Source organism: Cupressus sempervirens, chromosome 9, assembly GCF_028749045.1.
Source record: "Cupressus sempervirens isolate cs-2001-9-10 chromosome 9, ASM2874904v1, whole genome shotgun sequence".
NCBI lineage: Eukaryota > Viridiplantae > Streptophyta > Pinopsida > Cupressales > Cupressaceae > Cupressus > Cupressus sempervirens.
The window spans coordinates 809,671,135-809,694,728 of record NC_143126.1 but is presented as its reverse complement, the minus strand read 5'-3'; the positions used below and the strand labels follow the sequence as shown (position 1 = coordinate 809,694,728).

Below are 23,594 nucleotides of genomic sequence, written 5' to 3'. Positions count from 1 at the left end.
TCTCTCATGTCCGTTTAAGGTTTTTCCCTAGCTCCTCGCTCTTCCTTCCTTGACTTCTCTTTGATAGGTTTTCGCATGCAAATGGTCTTGGGCGTCTTCGGAGTTGGATTTCATCAACTCCAACATGGTATCGGAGCCTTCCTGTTGTTGCTTCGTTGAAGGAGTTTTTAAGCCATGATTTGAAGTCACAAACCCTAGTTTGTTTCTGCATTTTTTCTTCAAATTGGAGGAACAGCGAATTTTCGGAGCACATTGGGCCCAAACGAACGCTACCATTGGATTCAGAAGGCGCTTTTCAGCTAGGATCCATATAAAACTTTCTGTTTTTGGAGACAAGACTCCAGGAGGCAAAAAAAAATTTGTTCAGGGGCTTTCCATACGGACTGTACGGACGCGCAAGGTTTTAAAAAAATAAAAAATAATAATTGCAGGGCGCACCGCTAAGCAGCCACCACTGCACCACCCGGCGGCCGCCCGCACCCCGCCTGAGTTCTTCCTTCCACCGCCTGAGCTACTCCCGGCCACTGCTCAGTCCTTCCAGTAGTGGCGCCATCGGAGTTTGCGTCTGTTCAGGTCCCTCCGCTACTGAGCAACCCAAACTCGCCGCTCCGCCCTTGGTTCACTGCCCAGTCTCCTCTGTCGGCTCCGCTGCACTATGTGTACAGTTGGCACAGTGGCCCAGTCACCAGACTGCGTGGGACAGTCAGCCAGTGCGGGGATGACACGTGGCTTGGGTGCCACCACGTCACTCCTCTGCCACGTGGCACCTTTTTTGCTGTGATGGACTGCAGGTTGTCAAATTTAAGCTAGTGAAATGCTGACGTCAGCACTGCATCATCCACTTCTTGCACCTCTCCTCCTAGGTCCTTTTTGACCTACATTCAGTTTTTTGGCCATAACTTGAGCATATGGAGGTATTTTTTAGATCCGAAAGAAGTGTTGAAAAGTTGGTTCCGAGACGAAGACATTGGTGTAGGTATTGTTAGGTTTTGATGCATTTTTATTGCCCGTTTTTTCAGTTGAAGTCCGAAGTTGTGTTTTTGACTCCGGCATGCATATCTTTTGCATCCCATGTCAGTTTTTTGAAAACGTTATATTTTTTGGAAAGCTAGTTTTGTCATCTTTTCAGAAATGTAGTCCTTTTCCTTAGTTTTTGGTGCATGCTCTTTCTATCATTTTTTTGGCATTTTTGCTCTATGGTGGATATCTTGGGTGTTTTAGGTCTGAGGATCGTTTTCCTGGCATGGTTTCTTTTGTTTTGGGCTGTCCTATCTTTTGTGTCAGCTTTTTCCTTGTTCTGATCATTGTAGACATCATTTGTAAGCATTTTTATGTATCGCACTAAGATAAAGTGTCACTTTTGCGTTTCAGGTTCATGAACGTTGTTTTTGAGTTAGTTGTACATGCACTATTTTTATAAAGCACCATGGGGGGGATAGTTGTTTGCTGTTTTAGGCCTTCTCCTTTTGTCAAGTGAGTGTCTCTTCCACGACATTAGCCCCATGCAGCGTCAGTGTGACCGTGTCTTTATAGGTGTTTGTACCTCTTCCTCTTTCGTTGTTCTTAGTTCGTCTGCAGGAGACTTTGGCCCACCTTCTTAGTTGCCTGTCATCTCACCCCGTCTACATTAAGGGGGGGTTATGCTGTTGTTCTAATGCATCCGTGGTTCGATAGTTCGATAGTGTGAACTGTGTATTCAGTGGTTGATCCTATATACAAGGCGATTGCAGTGGTTGGCTACCTATGCATTTCGGTGAAGATGGATCATCTACCATATAGACACGCTCAGTTTGTGCCATCTTTTTCCTTGGTGGTACTTCAGATCAGCAGTTTGGTAGATTTGCGGCTTCTTCATGCTTCAGTGATGCTCTTCATGATCATTCCATGTTCTTGTTTTAGGGGACATTTCCCTAGTTGGAGGCTTCTTCAGTTCTTCACTAGGTTACCTCTTTTTGGGGAAGGGTTTTTCCCACGTAGTTTTCTCTTTCCCTGTTTTCAGAGGTTACATATTTTGCATTTGTACATGGGTACCTAACATGGCCTTGTTGCCGAGACCCATTTCTGCATTTCTTAGTTTTGTGAGCTTAAGGCATTTCCCTAAGTTGCACTTAAGGGGGGGTGTTGGAGTAAATAATTAATTTACTAATTATTTATTCTATTTACTTAAGCTTACTTAGGTAAATGCATTTCATTTATTAGTTATAGTCTAAGAGTTTGTTATAAGTTGTTGACAATACGGGAGTTTGTTCTCTCCTAAGTCATACTTATCCTCTCACCTTGTTCGAGGACTTTCCACCTCATGTGGATGTATGCTTAGTTGTCACACTTATCTCCTAGCGTCTTCTAGCTTCTTCTAGGAGATTCTTGGAGCTCTTTATATTGGGCTCCCTCATTGTATTTTCAACATCAATTCTTGCATATTGTAAATACATATTTTCTTGTGTTTGCATATTTTCTCTCTCATGTTCGTTTAGGGTTTTTCCCTAGCTCCTCGCTCTTCCTTCTTTGGGTTCTCTTTGACAGGTTTTCACATGTAAGTGATCTTGGGCATCTTCGGAGTTGGATTTCATCAACTCCAACACCTATAAACTAAGATCTATCTTCTTTCTTGCCAATACTGTTATTCCTAAAGTAACCAGTATAATTACCTAGTGTAGTTACCTCTTCCTCTACTTCCATTCTCTTCTTCCCATTCAAATTTGCCTTTTTCATTAGATGCACTATTAGATCTACTACTTTCTCCATAAGATCTACCTCTATTCATTGAAATCTTCCACTTCTTGTCTTTTGTCTCTGCTCTTATTTCTTTGCCAACTTATTTTCAGCCTTCAAGGCATATAAATATGCTTTCTCAACACTTTCCATTTTTACAAAACTGATTTCATATTGTATAAAAGTTTTCAAGCCATTCAAGTATCTAGCAACCTTTTGAACCTTATCAACATGTCTAGATCTAATGTCCAACTTGCAAAATTCCTCGGTATGATCTTTTATAGTCATGTCTTTCTGTCTCAAATTTTGCATTCTTCTCAACAAATTAACTTGATAATCAGTAGGAAGGAATTTATTTTTCAACTTATCAACTATTTTCATCCAAGTCTTGATCTTTTTTTTTTCCTCTTCTTTGTCTATCAGTTTGCAAGTGTTCTCATCAAAGAGAAGCATGTCCTTTCAACTTTGTAGTTGCTCTCCTCAACCTTCTATCTTCAAGAATACTTTCATAATCAAAGTACTTCTCAATCTCAGAGATCCAATCCAACAAAGCATCAATATTGTAGGTAAAAAGTTCAAAATTAGGTCTTGAATTCTCTCTAGCCAAAGCCTTAAAACATCTTTCCTCATCTTGTTCTTCTTCAAGTTCAAGATTAGGTGTTGCTGCTTCTTCTTCATCACTAACATCTTCAAGATGCACCCCTCTTCTCTGGGTTGTTTCAATAACTTCAAGTCTAGCTGCAATTTGTCTCAACATGTTCATAATAGCATTGTCTGCATTTCTCTACCCCAAACCATTTTGACAATAGTTCTTGCAATAATTGTAACCCTCTGTAAGTTATAGATTAGAAACCAGACTTGTGATCCTACAACCAATTCAATTAGGGTCTACACAATCCCAAAACTTCACAAAGAAAGAAACCTTCACTCTAATACCAATTGATGCAAGGCAGGAGGGGAAGAAGGCCACTCCCAAGCTACCCTTGTTAGAGTTCACACAAAAGCCGACACAATATAGGAGAAACCACAAGAAATTATATACATTCCAATGCAAATATGATGAGACAAACTTCCTTTAACATTTCAGGCATAAGGCCTACCTAGTTGCAGCCATATACATTGCAGTTACAGTCTGCGAGCTTAGAGGCTCGAGCTTACATAGCCAAATTCTTGTTATCTTCCTTCAATCTAACTTCATTCTACTTTTCCAAATCCTAGATCTCTAATTATATAGGTAGCTACATCACTAGTCGGCTTGTTAGGAAAATTATTACAAAGTATAGGTCTTTGCCCTAAAGGAGAAATCAATGACCTTTCAATTAAGCAAAACAACATCCGCGGGGACAAAGATAGGTCCACATGTGATTCAAGAAGCAAGCCCCAAGGCCACAGAAAGCCTTAATGCCACACGAAACCTCATTGAAGCCAAACCTACACGTTACTCGAGTTGGGAGGAAACAAGCATGCCTCTAACAAAAAGAAGATAACTCCCAAATATGATGGAATTAGTTTCCGCAAGCATAGGAACAGGATCCATGATAGGTCCACATTAAGGAGCCAACTGCACGAAAAGAGAAAACACGAACAGTAAAGGCCATTCCACAAACAACAAACAGGAACTCTTTTTGGTTGGTGCAAGATTGCCAAAGTACCCAAGATGCGCCTACACCATTAAGGAATTGTGGTATAACTTGAGCGTGCTTAGATACTATTATCATACAACTTGCAGCAAAAACACTCTTTAGATGAAGCAATTTTTATGTGACTTAGTTAATGGAAGTGGCATTGTAACTCATTTAGAGTTTAAAGTCGTTCTTTGTTCTTTGATGTGTTAAAATCAGTTTTTTTATTTATTTATGATGGAAAGAAGTAACATCCTTTCCTTAGTAATATGTGTGCTTTGAAGAATATTTTTGAAAATTATGCATTTTAAAATGTTCAATAAAATTGCAGAGTTTTTCCCCAATTTTTCGGTTACTCCCAAGTTTTTAAGTTTTTTAATCTTGCCAAGTTATTGCGAGTCCAAGTTTTCAACTATTAGATATAAGAAAGCCTATGGAGCACCCAACATGTATAAAATAAACCACAAGCATTATGATATAAGGTCAGATCTTCTTGACTCAACATTGAAACCTAAACATGTTGCAAACAGTTGTGTACTAAAATAGAGGGCTAAGGTTAATACACCAGAAATGGTACATAACACAACATAGTACATGATTACATAAGTTGTCTTTATACTTTTGATGTCAATGACAATATTTCCAACAATCTCCTCTATTTACTTTGACATTAATGACAAGAACAAACCCCTTTGACATCAATGAAAATATATCCAACAAAGTAGATGACAAGTCTGGCAGCTTCTTGAGAGGAGATCATGAATATTCTTGTGACAGTTTTATGATCAGATTATGGGATGGAGATTTTGGCAGTTTAAAGAATATTGCAGTCAATCCATCATCCATTGGAGTAGCAACATTATGAAGGTGGAAAATTGAATGAGAGTTTGGTGCCTCTAAAGGAAAGTTCTGGCAAACCGAATGAGGGGTTGGTGCTTCTAGTGGCAAGTGTTTACGAATCGAATTAGAGGTTGGTGCCTCTAGTTTGTAAAGAAATTATTAAATAAATTATGTATTTTTTGGTGGTTAGCTCTCGTAAGGGTTTCCATGTAATAAGTGTTAGTGTTCTTTGCATGTGTCTGATTGTTGTAATTGTGCTTGATAAAGTTTTAATTGTTAAAAGTTAATATTGTACTGTTTCACCCCTTTCCCACTTCAGTATAATTGTGGGCTTTACAGTTGTATCAAATTTCTGTGTTTTTATTTTTTGAACATGACAACCACTGATGCAATTGGATTTAATTCTGTGGTGATATGGAATTCAGATGCCACGTATACAGTAGCTATAAGTAGAATTTTTCCTTATCCAATGCATTAATCATATTTAGTGTTGATATGCAATCTGTGCTGAAAATGTTTCGTGGAGAAATATATCCTGCCACCTAGGATTTGCAGGTATGCAGGTCAGCCCAACCTTGTCTTCGGTCTCATTAATCTTGTTTCTGCTGCTTGATATTTCAGGTGGCATACCCATTTTAGACTCCAGGTGTGCTAGAGTATTAGTGCTAGCCAATGTGTCAGACTGCAATTAAAGGTTGCTTCTGCATGTTAAACTTATCTATGTCTATGGCATGATCCAAGGAAAGAGAGACTGAATGTGCAATATTAGCAGATAAATAATGATAAGTGCAATAGTAACTGTAATACTGCTGAACCCAGTTGCCTTGTTTGAAAATTTGGACTGAACACGTTCTTCTGCATGGAAGTTATTTTTCTCTGTACTAGTTACACAAGGGAGAGGCTTCGGAAGGCCCAACCTTTTTGCTATTTGGCTTCAATGGAAATGCAAAGTGAAAATCTTAGAAAAAATAAATGATGGTAGAGTTAGACCTCACAATGCATGCAGGAAAAAGTACTAGAAGAAATGTAACTTGGGAATCTTCACAGTGATGTCCAACTTGATCAGAAGATATTTGCAGCAACTCATTGTACTGCTGCACTAATCAGTCACTTGATTGCAGCAGAGACTGCCATTTCCTTCACACTGCATGCAAGAAAACGTACTAGATGAAATTTAAGCTGAGGATCTTCCTAATGACCTATAACAGTCTAACTTGATTACAAGACTTTTGGAACAATAAATTGTACCACTGCACAATTTAGTCTCTTGGTTGGAGTAGCGACTGTTGTTTCCTTCTCACTCTGCATGAAGGGAAAAGCATGAGGTGAAATTTAACTTTGTGAAACTTCTTACTGACCTTTAACTAGATCACAAGATTTTTGCAGCAACTCATTGTACCGCTGCACAAATCAGTCACTTGATTGCAACAGAGACTGCCATTTCCTTCACACTGCATGCAAGAAAATGTACTAGATGAAATTTAAGCTGAGGATGAGGATCTTCTTAATGACCTATAACAGTCTAACTTGATCACAAGACTTTTGGAACAATAAATTGTACCACTGCACAATTTAGTCTCTTGGTTGGAGTAGCGACTGTTGTTTCCTTCTCACTCTGCATGAAGGGAAAAGCATGAGGTGAAATTTAACTTTGTGAAACTTCTTACTGACCTTTAACTAGATCACAAGATTTTTGCAGTAACTCATTGCAACATGCACAATTTAGTCGCTTGGTTGCAGAAGACCGGCATTTCCTTCTATGCTCTACAAATTGATGAAGGAACCGGACTTTGGTATAGATGATGGATTTGAAAGGTTGCCACTGACTGACTTGAAGATGTAAGAGTTTGGTCTGCCATTTGCTTTTCAGTCATGTTTTCTGTTCGTTTACAGGATAAGGTTGCTTCCGCAGATAAGCCTTTAAGTTTCTTATCCATGTAGTTTAATTTCTTGCCACTCAAACAGTGAAATCCAGAAATTATGATTTTGGTTGATGAATAGGAATCTGTTATATCAGGCCTTCTAGATTTAAGATCTATTTGAACATATCCCATATAATGTAAGGTTAAGTTTGAGCTCATACTTCCTAGCTGTTCTCTCTATTTTTAAGAAAAAATGCATCCAATGCAAATAATTTCTATTGATACAAATACGGATATGGATATGGATACTATATTGGGATCCGGTAATACCCATCTTTTAGTACCCCTAATATGGATACGGCTGGATATGACTGTGATATCCGTGTCAAAACAAATAAATAATAAATAAATAAAATATAATAATGTTATAGTTTTAATTTACTCTAATCATTGCATAATATATTAATATTAAAATATGACAAATAAATATTATATAAAGTAAATATATTATGCAATAGTCTAAAAACTGAAATTCTTAATATTAATAATAATATATCTATTAATCGTCAAGGACGTTGGTCTCCTCCTGAGGCGGGCACTCTTAAAATCAACACTGATGGTTCTTCTTGGGGAAATCCTGGTCTGGCTGGTATTGGGGGAGTTGGGCGTGATAGTTCTGGTGATATCCAATTTTTGTTTTCTATATGCAAGGGTTACCATACTAATAACCTCATGGAAGCCTTGGCTATCTTGGTTGCAGTGGAACAATGTTGTCTACGTGGCTGGAAAAGAATCATCTGTGAGACTGACTCGCAAGTGGTTGTGAACTTATTGCATAATAGGAACCTTGTGCATGTGGATTGGCATTTGGCCTGGTTATTCAGCAGATCATTCAGTTATGCAATTCTCTGGATTCTGTGTCCTTTATGCATATCCCTCGTGAGTGGAATGGTGTGGCTGATTGTCTGGCTAAATAGGCCTCTGAGCAGGGGCCGGCTTGGAACATTCTTGATCCTAGGATGCTTCCCCTTGATTTATCTCAGATGCTGGATCAACTTGTGGACCTGGATAAAGCTATGTAGTTCTCTTTGTTTCTTGTGTTGTTCAGCTCTCTTTGATATTCAATAAAAATTTTACCCCTCTTTTAGTTAAAAAATAATAATATATCTATTAATAAATAAATGCCATGTTATATAATTAATATAATTGATATAATCTATATATAATATATGTTATTATTAATATAATGTATAATTATTATGAAAAAAACACAACTCTTAGAATGGAAGGGTATATATATATGGAATAAAATAACTTTGAGAAGCATCATTCAAAAATGTGGAGAATAGAGGAAATAATTCTGGAAGAAGTAAATAGAGAAATATTAAATTAAAGTCTCAGCAGGGGACATTACAAATGGTATCAAGGCTTTGAAACTTGACATCCTGTTGGGTAGAGAACAAATTAGCAAAGGTTTTGGAGACTATAAAAAAAATCCAATGTAGCATTCAGAAAGAAAAGATATAACTTAGACCAAAACAAAAAATATCTTATGCACTTATCACATGTGAATAAAATTAGAGATGATCGAAGGGAGTTTATAAGGAAAGATGGTTAAACATACAATCGTCCAAAATAAGGAGAGATCCTTGAGGCAAGCACAAAGACAAGGCCCAAAGCAATAGACTGATAAGGCATTATTCTCCGTCCTAGCTGTGAGGTTGCACACGTGACAATTTGGGCAACAAGAGGACTCCATTTATTACTATCCTTAGCTTCACTTCAAAGGCATTAATGCCAGATTCCTCATTTCAACAGCCTTGAATTCAGAAGGTAGTGTGTTCTTTGGCAGAGGAGAATATGCAATCAAACATTTCTTTTTGCTTAGTGAAGCTAATGGTAGCATTTTCGGAAGAGTTTAAAGGAAAAGATGAAGAATGTATTCAACTTTGTGGATGGCAAATTCCCCTGCATAAAATGTTGATTGTCCTAGCCAAAGATTTCTTGCTGCAAGGAGAGTGCAGAAATTGAACAAATGTAGGCATCACCAATCTGTTCTTGGCACAATGCCTGGAACCAGGTACCAGGACGGATGCTTTATAGTTGATGAATAATATGTTTGGGATGATTGGTGCAAGGAGTTGGGAGTCCCTCCTGGCGGACGCAAGACCAGGGGAAATATCTGTGGTCCCAAAGGGGTTCAATGCAAATTCCTCAGCCTACTTATTTGACAATCAAATTAGCAAATATTGAAAAATAGAAACATGAAAATTCGTTATACCATGATTATAAAAACATATTCATCCATAGCACAGTCAAAAGGATGAACAACGAAGGATGCGACCCATAGGAAACTTTGTGGCAACAAATACCACCAACATGGCAAATATTGGAGAAAAATCTATTAAAAAGAATATATATATATATATATATATATATATGAAACCTCAACGAATTTATGTATTCCACCTGAAGAATTACGATAAAGTTGGTATATTTGAATCAGAGTTATAGAATGGAGTTATATTATTGCACAGATATGGGTGTTGTGCATCGGAGGTGCTGATTATGGGGTCAGATAGAAGGGCTTAGAGGACTTGTATATATTTCTTGTCATTTATAGAAGCATGAGGAGATCTCTTTGTAGCGAATTTCTAATGATTTCTGATCCATTATTTCTTTCATGGTGGACACAATCCAAAATGGACCTTAAGAATCTAATACGTTAGAAAACCATTACATGATATAAGAGCTTACCAGTTACGGATGAAATAGAGGGGGTAGATGTTGTTGGATATATTGTTAAGGTTGTAGCTTCAGTCGGATTGAATTGACCTAGAGATAATTCTTCTATGGTTATTGGTCAATCATCATTTCGACAAATACTCTTATATCTACTTATATACATATACATATATTATCTAATGATGATTAACCATAGAGACATGTCTTCTCTCATATTAAAAAGTCATTCAAATCTGCATTTGGAACACCCATAAGTAAATGGGAGTGTTATTACATTTGCAGAAAATGATCAATAAATCTCAACATGGTATCAGAGCCAAAGTGGAAATGTAGATAAGAAGATCGAACTAGAAGCAACTTCATAAGTTACAACCTAGCACAATGGAAGGGAAGGGCATATAATACGAAAGGTATCTTATAAAACTAAGACAGTGAGGACAAAAGTGAATGATTTTTTAAAAGGAAATATTTAGACTCTCTGCAAATAGAAACAGGAGGAAGTTAGCATGGAAAATACAACAAGAGGAAGGAACAGAGTCACATATGGCCTCTGCCGCAACAATCATAATTACGATCGTAGCAGGGGTGAGGCATAACCCCAAATTGGAAGTGCGTAATGTGTATGAGGGATTACTGTTTACTACTACCATACTGCAATGTCTATTCATCTTGATAGGATGGACTGTGATTGATTGGAGGTTGATTACAACGGCAGCTTACTACGCAAGCCGACAATCGAGAGAAGGACTAGAGGAATGGGACTTACATGTTAAAATACCGACAATCATGATCAAGGAATTCCTTGAAGTCAGGACAAGATTGGTGTTGCAAAAAACCAACGTAAAATGGTTCCCCTATAAGGACTGAGATTACTGTCTGGATAAAGGCGTGAGAGGCATAGCACTGGCTAGTGTAATTCCACCTTTCCATTAGCGAACATGCACTTCAGGAACAACATTTCATAACAGGATAATGTAAATGCAAATCATAGTCACCCATTGAAATTCACACTTAGTGCTGAGTCAAGAGGAATACGCGCAGAATGAAGGGATTCTCCAACACCCCAGACAGACTGGTTGAACAGGACAGCCGTACGTTGATTCTGTATTTGGCAGTCAGATTGGTTCTACATTATATATTCGGAAGAAAGAAAAGCATCGTTCTAGCAAAGAGAATATCGTGATGACCATTGTATTGGGAAGAATATGCAGTAGAAGACGTCCAACAAACCTTAAATTTCTTTGCAAATATAATTGGCAATTGCCCATAGAGTGGTTATAAAGATATGATGGAGAGAATTGTGAGCGCATGTTCAGGTCTTCCTCTGTCCTTGGAGATTAACAATCAGTATGCCTTTATTTGAGCCTTTAATCTTGCACTTTTTTCTCTACCACTTCCCTTATAACCTGCCTTTGTTACCATATTAAAAATATGGGTAGAGATAAAGGGATTTGCAAAAAATTAAACACGAATAATAGGGTGCTCCACATTTTTCATTCGAATATGTAATAGTAATGCATATATATAGAATTTCATATTCTATTTTCTAGGAAACCCCCTGAAGCTCTTTCCTTTTTGTGTTCAGTTGTTTTAACAACTTAACATTCATACCACTCAATAATAGGTTGTTAAATAAACTTCAAGAAATGAAGAAATACTATATGCATCCCAACAACAAATATATCAACTTAAAATTTTATGCTTTCTAATATTTCTAACTCTTAGATGTGAACACTAATTCCCAACATTGCAAGTTGCAACAATCAATAAAATCTGGAGAGTAGAGTAGTTACACTACAAGCTTAGCTTGTCTACCAAGCACATATGCAGCTTGACTAAGGATGTTTTTGAATTTGGTAGTTGAGTGTATAGAAACTATTAGAAAGCATAGGCAGTTTCTGATAATGTAAGTAGCTGTGTTGCATGGATTCTCATACCCATGCCCCTGGGATGTGTATCGGGTATGGGTACATCTACTGAAGTACCAAGTACTCGGGAGAGCATCTTTAGCTAAGGACCTTTATTAAAATTTCTGATTTTTGTCTGAATTTTTTGTTTGCATATCAGCTTGCTGGTTATCAAGCTTATTTCAATATGGAATCGCTAATCAGTTTGAAACTTTGATACAATGATGGTATGACATTCTAATTTGTGTACTTAATCTTCAAAGTTAATGTTTGACCGTAAACTTCAGCACTGTTCTCATTTTGAAAACTCAATGTCCTCATATTTTCAGATTGTCTATAAAAATATGAAAGTATATATAAAAAATTGATGTACCCAAAGTACCCAGTCTCCTATTTTGAAAAAATAATCGTACCCCTACCAATCTCCATCATGTATCCAAGTACCCCCATCTCTGTGCAACCTTGGTTAATAGTGGTTAAGCTGTTGGAATGTTTTTATACAAATATTATCCCACTATTTGTTCCCTTCGATAAATCCTTAAGGGTCTCCCCGGGCATGGAAAAAACTAGATTTTAATTCAGTATTATGTTAATATTATATGACACATGAGAATGAAGGAATACAACATGAGATATTCATTAGGATGTTGATCTGATTGGTCATGTTGGATATATTCAGCAAAACACTTTTGTACCTTTAAGAGATATGAGAGCTGTTACCATTGATGATGAAGGTATGGATTTGGGTTAATGTCAGTTTATGCCAGAATATTGAATTTGGAATAGGATATTGGCGAATTGTGTCTGTTTTTCTTAATATTGTATGTGTCTGGAAGCATGCCCTTTTGGATCCTCTTTTTTCTGTGTAGAACATTGCAGAATGTTGTATTATGAATGAACTTCAAAGTTTGATCAAGATCTTCCTTTGATAAGCCATGTGCATTTTACATTGCGATATTTGTGAAATTTTGCTTATTGTGCATCGCTACAGCTTGACATATCATAACATATCTTTAATCAAAAGAGACAAAGAAAAACACTGTATTCTTCAATATGCCTTTGTGGTGATCTAAATGAAAGTTATCCATTTGCAGGTGAGGGCATCAATTTATGGTTTTTTGGAATATTGGTTACACTGAAAGTTCTTGCAAATGAAACTGGGAATTCTTACTCCCTGTATGAAGTGACAGTCCCTCCTGGATATGGGCTGCCCAAACACATTCGGACACAAGAAGATGAGAATTACTATTTGCTTGATGGTGAGTTAATTTGGATAGTTGGAGACCAGGAGTTTTATGCTACTAAGGGTTCCTTTGCTCATTTTCCTCGATTTGTTCCTCATACATTTAAAAACAAAACAAACAGAACTGCATATATGGTGTGCTCATGCACACCTGGTGGTTTTGAGAGGTATTTCCTGGACTTTGGCAAAATGCAATCAGCTTCAGATAACATGCCACCTGAATATGCTGATGATGAAATTGACCTGGCTTATAAGATGGCTGAGGAGTATGGAATTTTGTTTGTAGGACATCAAGGAAATACAGTTGACACTTTGTCTGCATAATCTTATTAACACAGGACCTAATGGATCTTGTGCTAAAGGAATTGTTTCTTTCATTCTTTCAGGCTGTCAATATTTCATTTTTAAGTCCCTCGTTTATTTTACTAATTTATATCTATGTTCCTCTTATCTGTAACAAATCTCTCTTCTAATACAAAAAGCCATATTCTGTTGGAAGTATGCAATACAGAGACAAAGGGTACAGAACTCAATGCCCAAAAGTAATTTTTTTATTAAGATGGAGGTGCTTGGTAGAATTTTTTGCTTGCCACTTTTCTTATTTAGTTCATGTCATGTCTGGGATGTGCCCCTTTTTTTACCTGCCTGTTACAGTCAAATCATTTTGGTCAGTGGGGAGAACGGAGAGAGCTGTCATTGGGAGACTAAATGCTTTGAATTTTGAACACTGATTATTTATTAATTGAAGTAATTAAGCTAACTTGATCTTGTACTTAACATGGTTGGTTGCTTCTTATTGTTACACTGGGATCCATTATCAACTCTGAGGTAACCTTAGGTCTTGGGGCATAGTTAATCACTTCTCATATGGAAAGCACTTTACATGCGAGCATACCATAGAGGACAAACAATGTTCTCCAACTTGTTGCTTTCTTCATCCTAAGGAATGACAATTTGAATTTTCTGTCCTAGTTGCACTACTTGACCGCTTGGCTGATATATGGCTGTGGCTCCTCATGCAACACAACCCTTGTGAGTCATTCTTGTCATTGGTAGACTTCACTAATTTTGATGAACACATTTGGCTGAAAAGATTTAGTCTATTTTATGATTCTAGGATTTTAGCCAGTGGGAATCTCCTTTTTTCTATGATTTTCAGTTGAGCTTCTTATTAAAAAAGTGGTCAGATGTTAGGGATAACTTTTCATTTTTTGAGTATGTTATCTCAACTAAGAAACCGGTGCATCCAGGAAATCACCGGATGCTGGTTCTAGTGCTTTCGGATGCGTGGATGCATTTGGATGCTGCACTAGTTCTCACAGGAAGCTCGTCCAATGCCTACGGATGTGCACGGGATGCGTTTGAGAGCATCCGGAGAGAATCCAGACAGCATCCAGGCACATCTGGAGAGCATCAGAACCAGCATTGGTAACTTAGTATCTCAACAGTGACCCCACTGAAACCTGTGCATAATAATTGAGAATTATCAACAAACAAGACAATTGGTTGTATTGATGTTGTCCAGATTAAATTATAGGAGCCTTCATTCTCAAATAGAATACTATGAAGCTGGTCTGAGACATGTATTTTCTGGATTTGAGACACTGGATACAATGTATTCTTGATTATGTTGAATGCTTATATAGAATTTGCTTTGTTTCTAGCAATATAACATCAATTTCATGAATTCTCCATGCCAATATAGTGTTCAAATCACAATGTTGAACTCTACTTGTAGATGCCTGGCAAAATATTTATAATCGCTTGTCAGTGTTTAGAAATATTTTTATCTCCTCTAGCTCTTCTCATCCTGATGACGGATCATTGAGCATGATTCAAAACGTTGATGTAAAAATTATAACAACCAATCTAATCCAGAAGTGCATCATATAATAATGGATTGTAGAAATCTGTTCATGTCAACATGCGAATCACTCTGTACTGCTCTATTCCATGCATATATTTTTCTATAAGTTGCCAAATTCTCTCCTGGACCTAGGAATTCGTGGTTCAATTCTCTTAAAAGTCTGGTCCTTGTCAGATTCTGTCAAAAGTCTGCTGCAGAGACCCAATTTTGCTGGGAATTCTCAGAGAAGAACCATGGCAGAATTCAGACGACTTTTGGATGAATTTGGTTTCCAGCAGAGGAACCCAAACAGAATTTACGAGAATACCAAGAGAATTTGGTCAAAATACACCCTTCTATTTACTTTTTCAAAAAAAAAAATTTTGCCAAATCAGACCCAAATTACCAATCATATTTAGTTTGAATTCAATGCTACTTGAAAAGAGGAATCGAAATGTATAAAAGTGCCATGCATCTAATATGGAATGTATGTCATACTAATACCCTTAGTTACCGATTCGTGCCAAGAATCCGATTCGGGCACGGGATCCGATCCGTGGATTCGGGGATTTTTTTTTTTTCCAATTATGATTCGTGGAGGATTCGTGCATATATATATATATATATATATATATATATATATATATGCATTATAATGATCTTGCATTAGGACGCTTGTTCAAATACAAATTCATTTGCAGTGGTTCCCAAATGTTGAAGACAGCAAGTGCTGTCTGACTCAGCACCAATGGGAAGATGAAGATCAATAAGGTTAACATATCTGCTAAAAAAATTCTTCCAGAAACGACTGGACAAAGCCTTTGACAGTCCTTCCAGCCATTACAGTCAACAGTACCAGTAACACCAGCAGCTGCTGTCAGTCTATGTACCAGTAAAACCAGCAGCTGCTGTCAGTCTATGTCAACGGTCCTGCCTTCTCTTTCCAGAATGAAAGTCACATTGATACCATATTGAAAGTGCTTTGTGTCAGTGTTTGGAGTCGACACAAAATTGACTGCTAAAAGAGGTGTTGGTGGTTGAAAATGTTGGCAGGCTAAAATATGAAACTACAATTCCCACTTTTTTGCAAATTTTTTTTGACCTTGCCGTGGATTCACACGGATCCTTGAGGATTCGGGCAGGATCCTTAATCCAGGGATCCTGACGGATCCACGGGCAGGATTAAGGATCCTGCCCGGATCCTCAAGGATCCATACGCGGATCCGGATCCGAATCGGACCCGAATCAGGATCCGAGGGTTAAGGCACGAATCCGGTAACTAGGCTAATACCATAATTCGTGCATAAACATGTATAAAAAACTATGGATTGAACAAAATCTAATGAGATCTATACTCTGGATAATTTTGGATCCAAATCCTTCTTTCTTGGCTTCATTTAGTCTTGATCCAAAGCGGCTTTCTTTGAATCATCTAGAATGATATTTAATGTGTGAACTGTGAAGCTTACAATGTGGCAAAAATCACAACCTTGACTTTAAATGGGCCTATAGCATTACTTTTTGTGTTTCTTATTTGCGACGGTAGAAAGATGATGATTTACTTGATGGTTTTTTATGATATTTGATCAATGATGGCCAAAGAATCATCAAAGGAACATCAAATTGAGATTTAGAGGTAAAAAATGTAAAGTGATCTTTACAGGTATTCCTCCACCATGCTACCATGCCTTCGCACTAGTAGAAAGGAAAAATGAATCTAAGCGTCTAATGGCAAAACATCTCATAGATTTGAAGGGACCCCCTCATGATCCAAGAGTTGAGTGTATGGCTTTTCTCCCTCCTTTAAATTAATATCTCTATGAGGAGGCTTGAAGGTTTCTCTATCCGGCAAATGTATAGCCCATGTAGGAGTAGTAACATTTATGAAACTATTTCATTCTATACCCATTTTGCAAAGTGAAAAATTTTGTGTCTTAGTTTGGTCTAGGTATGTCTAGGTCTAGTCTTTATTTCTTAGGTATGAAGTTTCTCCATCGGATTATCCATTTTTCCCTTCTCCCGCATTACATGGCCAAGTGGGTTTTTCTTGATGTTGTGAGTTTGTGGGTTGTCTAGAACCTAATTCGATGGAGACTTGCAATTCACAAAGTTATTTTCAATGATGGACTTGTTTGTGGCTTATCATGATTTACACGTGAAAAAAATAAGCTTGCAGAGAATCAAACATCACTTTCTCCTTGACGGGTTTTCAACCCATGAAGGTGATTTTTCGCAGAGGTTAATAAATGTGGCTTGTGGACTAAAGCAAGAAGGGAATGAGTTGTTCTATGGATAAACCTTATTTTCATCACAAAATTCTGCCTTGGAAAACATTCAGGATTCATCATGGTGCTCAGAATTACCTTAAGTGGAAAACTCTAAAATGACTTCTCCATGGCGGGCTTTTGACCCATGAAGTCAATTTTCCACTAAAGGCATTTGTAAAAGAGAAAAAAAAAGTGGGCCCCTCTTCGACTTTCGCAATCCTTTTTAGCTTTTCTGAAACCAAAAGGTATGCTAACTTGAAGGATAAAGTGAAAACAAAAGCATAGGCAAAAAAATAGAAATTGTGTTCTCCTCGACGGGTTTTCAACCCATGAAGGTAGCTTTCTGCATTCACGAAGAAATTGACTTTGTAAGCAAATTGGGCACACAAATTGCACGTAAGACACCTTAAGATGGTAATGGAAACAAGCTAATCGCAGTTGGAAAAGTGTAGTGAGCAGAATCTGGTTGGGTAGATATTTCCTTACAGAGTACTCCATTCTTAATTCTCCGGAAGTAGGTGAAAAAACGGGAACGTAAGTATGAAATAAAGGAAATTTATCGTTAGGCCAATGGAAACAGTGAAAAGACATGGAAATGTCCATTAGAAACTCTCGCATTTACTAATCCAACGGATTTATCCTTTAATTCACTCGTATGGCGCGGATCTTGAAGATTAACGGGTGAATTAGGATTTCTATATAAAGGGAAGCATAACAGTTTTTCAAATTACTGCTTTTTCTTGAACTGTTATGTTGTTGAATTGCACAACGTTTTCGAATCTCTTATACTTGCAAATTCTATTCTCTACGCTTCCTTCAAGTTCAAAGTTTCGATTCACTTCTTATTCAAATAAAATGGCAACCAAATTTGTTGGGTTCGACGAACTTAATGGGATCAAATCCACATTGCAGAGTTTCACAGATACCTCACTATGTTTCTATGACATGCAAGATTTTCAAAGGAGGTTGAGGTTAGAGCCGATTCATCCCATAACTGAGAAGCTTTGAGGAAGTGGATTAGTGGAAGCAACTGGGTTTCCAGTAGCAGTTCAAGCTCCTGAATTAATTGTTGAATGTATAAATCACTACAACTCAGATACCAGACAAATTTTGTTGCCTGATCATATAGTTCGGATCTCTATTGATAGGCAAACTATAGTAAATTGTCTCCAAGTTCCAAAACGGGAGGAATTTTTCTAAGTTGACAGTAGGAGGAGCAATGTCCGAGTTCTCCTTGAAGAAAATGGTGTGGAGAAAAGAAATTATGAGGTCCTGGTTCCAAAAGCCGCGGGGCACCAAGAGTAAGGTTCCTAAAACTCTATTCGGCATTGATCTCAAGCCTGAGATCGTAGACATTCAGGTTCTCTTGCACAAATTGAAAGGTGAGGTAGAAGCATTTAATTTTGTTGAACAATATTTCTTTCTGGTACAAATTTTCTGTTCAGATACATAGCATATTGATTGGGCCTATGAGGTAAGTGAGCATCTGTCCGGAGTCCTTAGCGTCGTGAAGTTTTACAACACCTTTTACATGTCTTCTTTCCTGATTTATATGTTAGCTTCTCTACAATTGTGGCCAGGCCTTCCCAGAATAGAGAACTTTCTTGATGATGTGAAAAGCTATGAGTTCTATCCATGTTTACAATTGCAGAATAGTTATGCAAAATATGTCAAGGTTAATGACGCATTTACAATGAGAATTTGCAGGGAACTCCAAGGATGCCCGAAGAGAAGGTTCAACCCGGAGGCAATGGCGGCTATTAGTCAATTTGGTAGCTACTTTATCCAGTTCTCATCCATCTCCTATTTGCGTCTTGCAGCTTTCGATGGATTTCCTTTGAAGATGCCCAGGTATCCGAGTGATATGATCATGTTGATAGAGATTGTGAGGCAGGCGTCCAGGTGAACATGTTGAGCGCAAGCTTGAAGAAGAAAGGGTATGAATTCCCTATGAAGGTTGGAGCTTACAGTTGCGAGTCTCACTCTAATGCAAAAAATATGCTCAAAGCATTCAAGACTAAATATCAATTGGAGGCATATGAGGTCGTAAGACCTATGTTTGACCCGAATGAGTATGCAAGAGATGTGTTCCAGATTGGGAGTGTGATCAAACATGTTACCACCATCGAAGACTACTGGGCGGACTGTAGAGATGAGCTCGAAAGCAGAGATCGTGCTTTTGCTAGGCTCACAGTGGAGCAAATCAAAACATATGGTATCAACTTTGATGTAGAAGGCTTGGAAGACGATGGCCAAAATATGTATAGTAATACATATTTAACTAAGTTAAGGGGGATTCCTATCAGTTCAAAGCCGTATGTAGATGTTGAGGTGAATTTTGATATCATGATGGCCAAGATCATCAAGAGAACGGGGAAATGGGTTGAATGGACAACCAAGAGGATCCGGAGTAAAGGTCCAGCCATGCAAGCTTCTCCAGCAGCTGCAACACCTTCCTCATCTCAAAGTGCTACACCAAGCATAACAATAGCTACCACTCAAGGGCCAGCTCAACCATCAGGTGGAGGTGATCAACCTCTGGATAAGAATATCTCTATAGCCAAGACCTATCATGATGGTTCCCTCCCAGTCATTGGAACCCGGACTGGTACTGAAGAAAAGAAGATGGAGGAACCAAAAGATAGCACGACCGCTTCAATTCCATCCCCCTATGTCACACCAGTTCCATCACCTCATGTTTCTCCAATTCCTCCTCCCCATACTACTCCAATTCCCTCTCCTCATCATAGTCTCATTCCGCTAGCAAGCGCTACACTTCTGCAACCAAGTGGCTCTTCAATACAGATAGTAGACTTAGGGGATGGAAAGAGTAGTAGTAGTGAGTCTACTGAGTCTGATGAAGCAACAAAGAAGACTCCCGAAGTAGATAAAGTTCAAAGTTCTTCTAAGCTTATCTCCTGAGATCCAAAGAATCTTTTTTCTTCAACTGCTATGACAGCCACTCCAGCTAAGAGAAAGATGTTTGGTATAGAATCACTCAGGATGACCTCCAAGGTGATAGGTACTGACTCCTAGTTGGAGGATACTCTGGAGAGAAAAAGGAAAAGGAAAGATGAGAGCACCTCTACTAAAGATATTGTGTCTCTCGCAATCCGCTCTAGATCTGCACTGACAAAAGTAAAGAAGCAGAAAACCTTGTCCATACTTGGGCAAGATCCAGAAACAAGACACCTGACAATGGAGATTGCCAAGCCCAACAAAGGAGGGAGGATTGAGGATAGTACTACTGATGATTTTACCTTGCACTTTGTGGATCTTGGAGAAGCTAGGCATGACACCAAAGTTGGCTTATGGAAGTCAACCAACGAGGTGATCGAGGGGCAGTTAGAAAGTCTAAAGTTGTCTAAGACCAAAATGAAGGCTGAGATAGAAGAATTGAATAAGTTCATCAGATAGCTAGTCACTTCATTGGCAGCCATCTCTGGAGTATCAGTAACCCAAAATCCTATTGCCACTGAAGTTCAAGCCCTCATCTCTCAACTCCAAGAAGATAGACATTTTGGTCAAATTGGTAAAGAATGGATTGAGAAGCTCAAATTAGAAGGAGCTACTATTGTAGAGTAGATTGGTAATCTTATCTTAAGGTTGGAAACAAAAAAAGATAACATCATATCAAATAGCAATACTCTGGTTGGAGAAAGGGTGAAGTGTGATGATTGCATCTCCCTTTTGAAGATGATCATCGAGATGAAAGCCAAGGAAGCGGTTGAAGCAAAAATCTTGCCAAAGGGAGACAAATCTATGTTCGAGTGGCTTCAAAGAATGCAGTTTAAGATTGAGATGATCTAGTCTGCAAAGAAAGGGCTTAAAGAAATAGAGGATAAAGTGAAGAAAACACAAGACAAAGGATTTGAACTTATGAAGGGACTACATACATATTCTCATACTAGTGGCCAAGGAAAAGCACTTATTGGGATCAATGTCATGAAGGATAACTTTTCCAATTTTTTGGATAGTTCGTCTGATATATCTTCCCGTAGTCAAAATAGGGTTGCTGAACTCCAAGCACTTAGCAGATGCATATGCGTGGCTACAAAGGAACTACCAAATCAACTAAATGTTGTAAAGGAGTTAGCCAGAGAACATTCCAAATGGCTCTTAAGGTATACCAATACCTATGTGCCTAGGCATGAAGAGCTTATCCCAATCATAGTTGCCACCAAGGCCTATAGAGCAAAAGCAGAAAAGGGGAAGAAGTCAAAGTGATTCACTTTCTGCCTTTTCTTTTCTTTTTCTTTTGTAATTATTGAAATGTGACAAACTGGTGCCTTGTCGTTTGTCAATCTTGAGAAGATGAACCGATTGAACTTCCATTGTAATGGTCATCTCGAAATTGTATATGTATGAGATTGAAAGATTAATGAAAGGTCGGCGAATTTTTGGTGTGAAGTACTTTTTGTTGTAGAGACAAATGAATGGTATTTTATATCAATTATTTTCTATTCCAGTTCTCTTAGATTTAGTGATATGTTTTCTCTTTTGTTTGAATTGAAGAGTGGAAAGAATAGAGTTCACTCCCCTATTTTGAAGCAACAAATGAATGTGATAGTATTGTTATTGTTCATTCAAAGAGAAATCCCTTCAGTATTTTTTGTTTATTAATCGTAGTTCAGATTCAAATTAACTTAGGTTAGTACTCGCCATTATTCAGTTAAGCTTTGTGAATTCATAAGATGTGTGAATTCATAAACTTGTTTAGATATTTAGAAATTTTTATTTGCCTAAGTTAGATTCTATTTAGGTCTAGCTTGGTTCTACCTCTTCTGTTCTCAAGTCAAGAACATACCCTGAATTAGTGTAGGAGAAAACATAATTCATTACAAATCTATTCTAGGGAGTTGTACCTACCGATTCAAAGAAAATCCAATTCATCCACAAGTGGCTTTTCAACTGTTTGTAATCAGATATTGTTCCAAGTTTGGGCATTTAAGAGTTATAATTAAAAAGAACAAATTTGTTTACCAACAAAAACAACCCTTGACCTTGTCACAATAGAAGAGTTTGATCTTTACCTTATCACAGGGCTTTCATGTATGGATGACCCATTTGTGATAATTGGGAAAGAAAGGTCAACAATTGTTGAGCTTGCGAATTGAACCCTTGTATAAATAAAAATCCATGTTTTCAAGGACATCATAACCACCACACCACTAGATAAGTTTGTGCACACAGAGCTAAACTTGATCCTTTGAAGAGAAAATAACGCTGCTTGCATAGGAACAATGAGGGCTAGAACCTATAGGAGTTGACTTACACAACACCACAACCTAGTTGTCAAAAGAAACCCTAACCATTGAAATAGGAACTTTTGAGGCATTCTACTAACCTAAAACATTTTCTTAGTTATTTCTTATGTTTTTCAAAAATGTTTTCTTAAAGAATTTATTTTATGCATTCTCTTTATAGTAGTATCTTGTGAAATGATTGTATTTTTCTTTCTTCCTATGTCTAACATGCTCAAGAAAAAAATTGATCGCTTTGTAACTAATTTGGTTGTACTATCAATCAACCTACTCTTATAATGTTCATAAAATGTTAAATATATTTTTAAACATATTTAAATCAATGCAATTTATTAGCCTAAATGAAAGAAGTATGTGGTGTCTATCCAAGACTGACACTTTTTACATAAAAAGTATTTGTCGGAAATGGACAATAACTCATTGAGAATTTAAAGAAGAATAAGTTAGATTTACCTTGACAAATTTAGTTTGTCAACAAACACATAATTTCATGACAATAAAAGATCCCACTTTAGTTCAAATGAACTGATGATAGTTATTAATAACCAATACTAAAATTTACAATAAAAAAACATAAATTACAATCATGAATTTTTTTGGTCATTTGCAAGCACTCTAGCAATATAAAACAAATTTTGGTATAATTAAATAACCATCACTGTAGTGTATTGTTGTAGTGTATGATCCAAAAAAAATGGTATCTAATTAAATTATTGATGTTATAATAAGTGTCATTATGAATACACATAAAATAATAAAGTGAAAGAAAATTATTAAACTTTTCAAGAGGATGAGATGAGCTATATGAGGAAGATTGCTAGGATTAGGGTGTTCCACACTTTTTACAAGAAAAATAAATATTTTTTTGCAGTTCATATTTGATGATATGTTGTCATTTTATATATTTATTTGAGTTCATTTGAAAATTGTATATCAACATTGATTAGATATATTATAAATGACATGCACATTTAATATTGATAAGTTTAGTACCATAAATGTAAATGTGGGGTCAATGGTTTTGAGGTTCATTGTTTTGTTTTACCAATTGATTGTTTTGTATGAGATGATTCTATAAAAACAAGCACATGTTTACTAGTTAAGATTAGTTGGTTGGCTAATCAATGGTTTGGTTTGGCTATCATTATATTGAGCTCTCTTCTAAAGAGTGCATATGTAAGCATGTTATGAGATGTGTAGATACACACTTGTACACGTGGAGGATTTAGTGAAGGAGTTTGGTGTTGGTGCATTATTCATGGAGACTTTCTAAGTCTATTGTAATG

At 37.2% G+C, this 23,594-nt stretch overlaps 1 protein-coding gene across 5 annotated transcripts in view; it reads left to right on the top strand.

The window, feature by feature from the left end:
• The window catches only part of LOC149541169 (uncharacterized), a 129,298-nt gene extending 114,695 nt beyond the window's left edge, over positions 1–14,603 (top strand). For 3 of the 5 annotated variants that reach the window (XM_089802173.1, XM_089802172.1, XM_089802174.1), the window contains exon 3: positions 12,783–13,509. In XM_089802173.1, the coding sequence (XP_089658299.1) occupies positions 12,783–13,255 (473 nt within the window). In that variant the 3' untranslated portion in view covers positions 13,256–13,509. Of the gene's footprint in view, positions 1–12,782; positions 13,510–14,181 lie in introns of those variants that run through there. The other 2 variants (XM_089802176.1, XM_089802175.1) reach the window with 1 other exon arrangement.
• Positions 14,604–23,594: the final 8,991 nt, after the last annotated feature.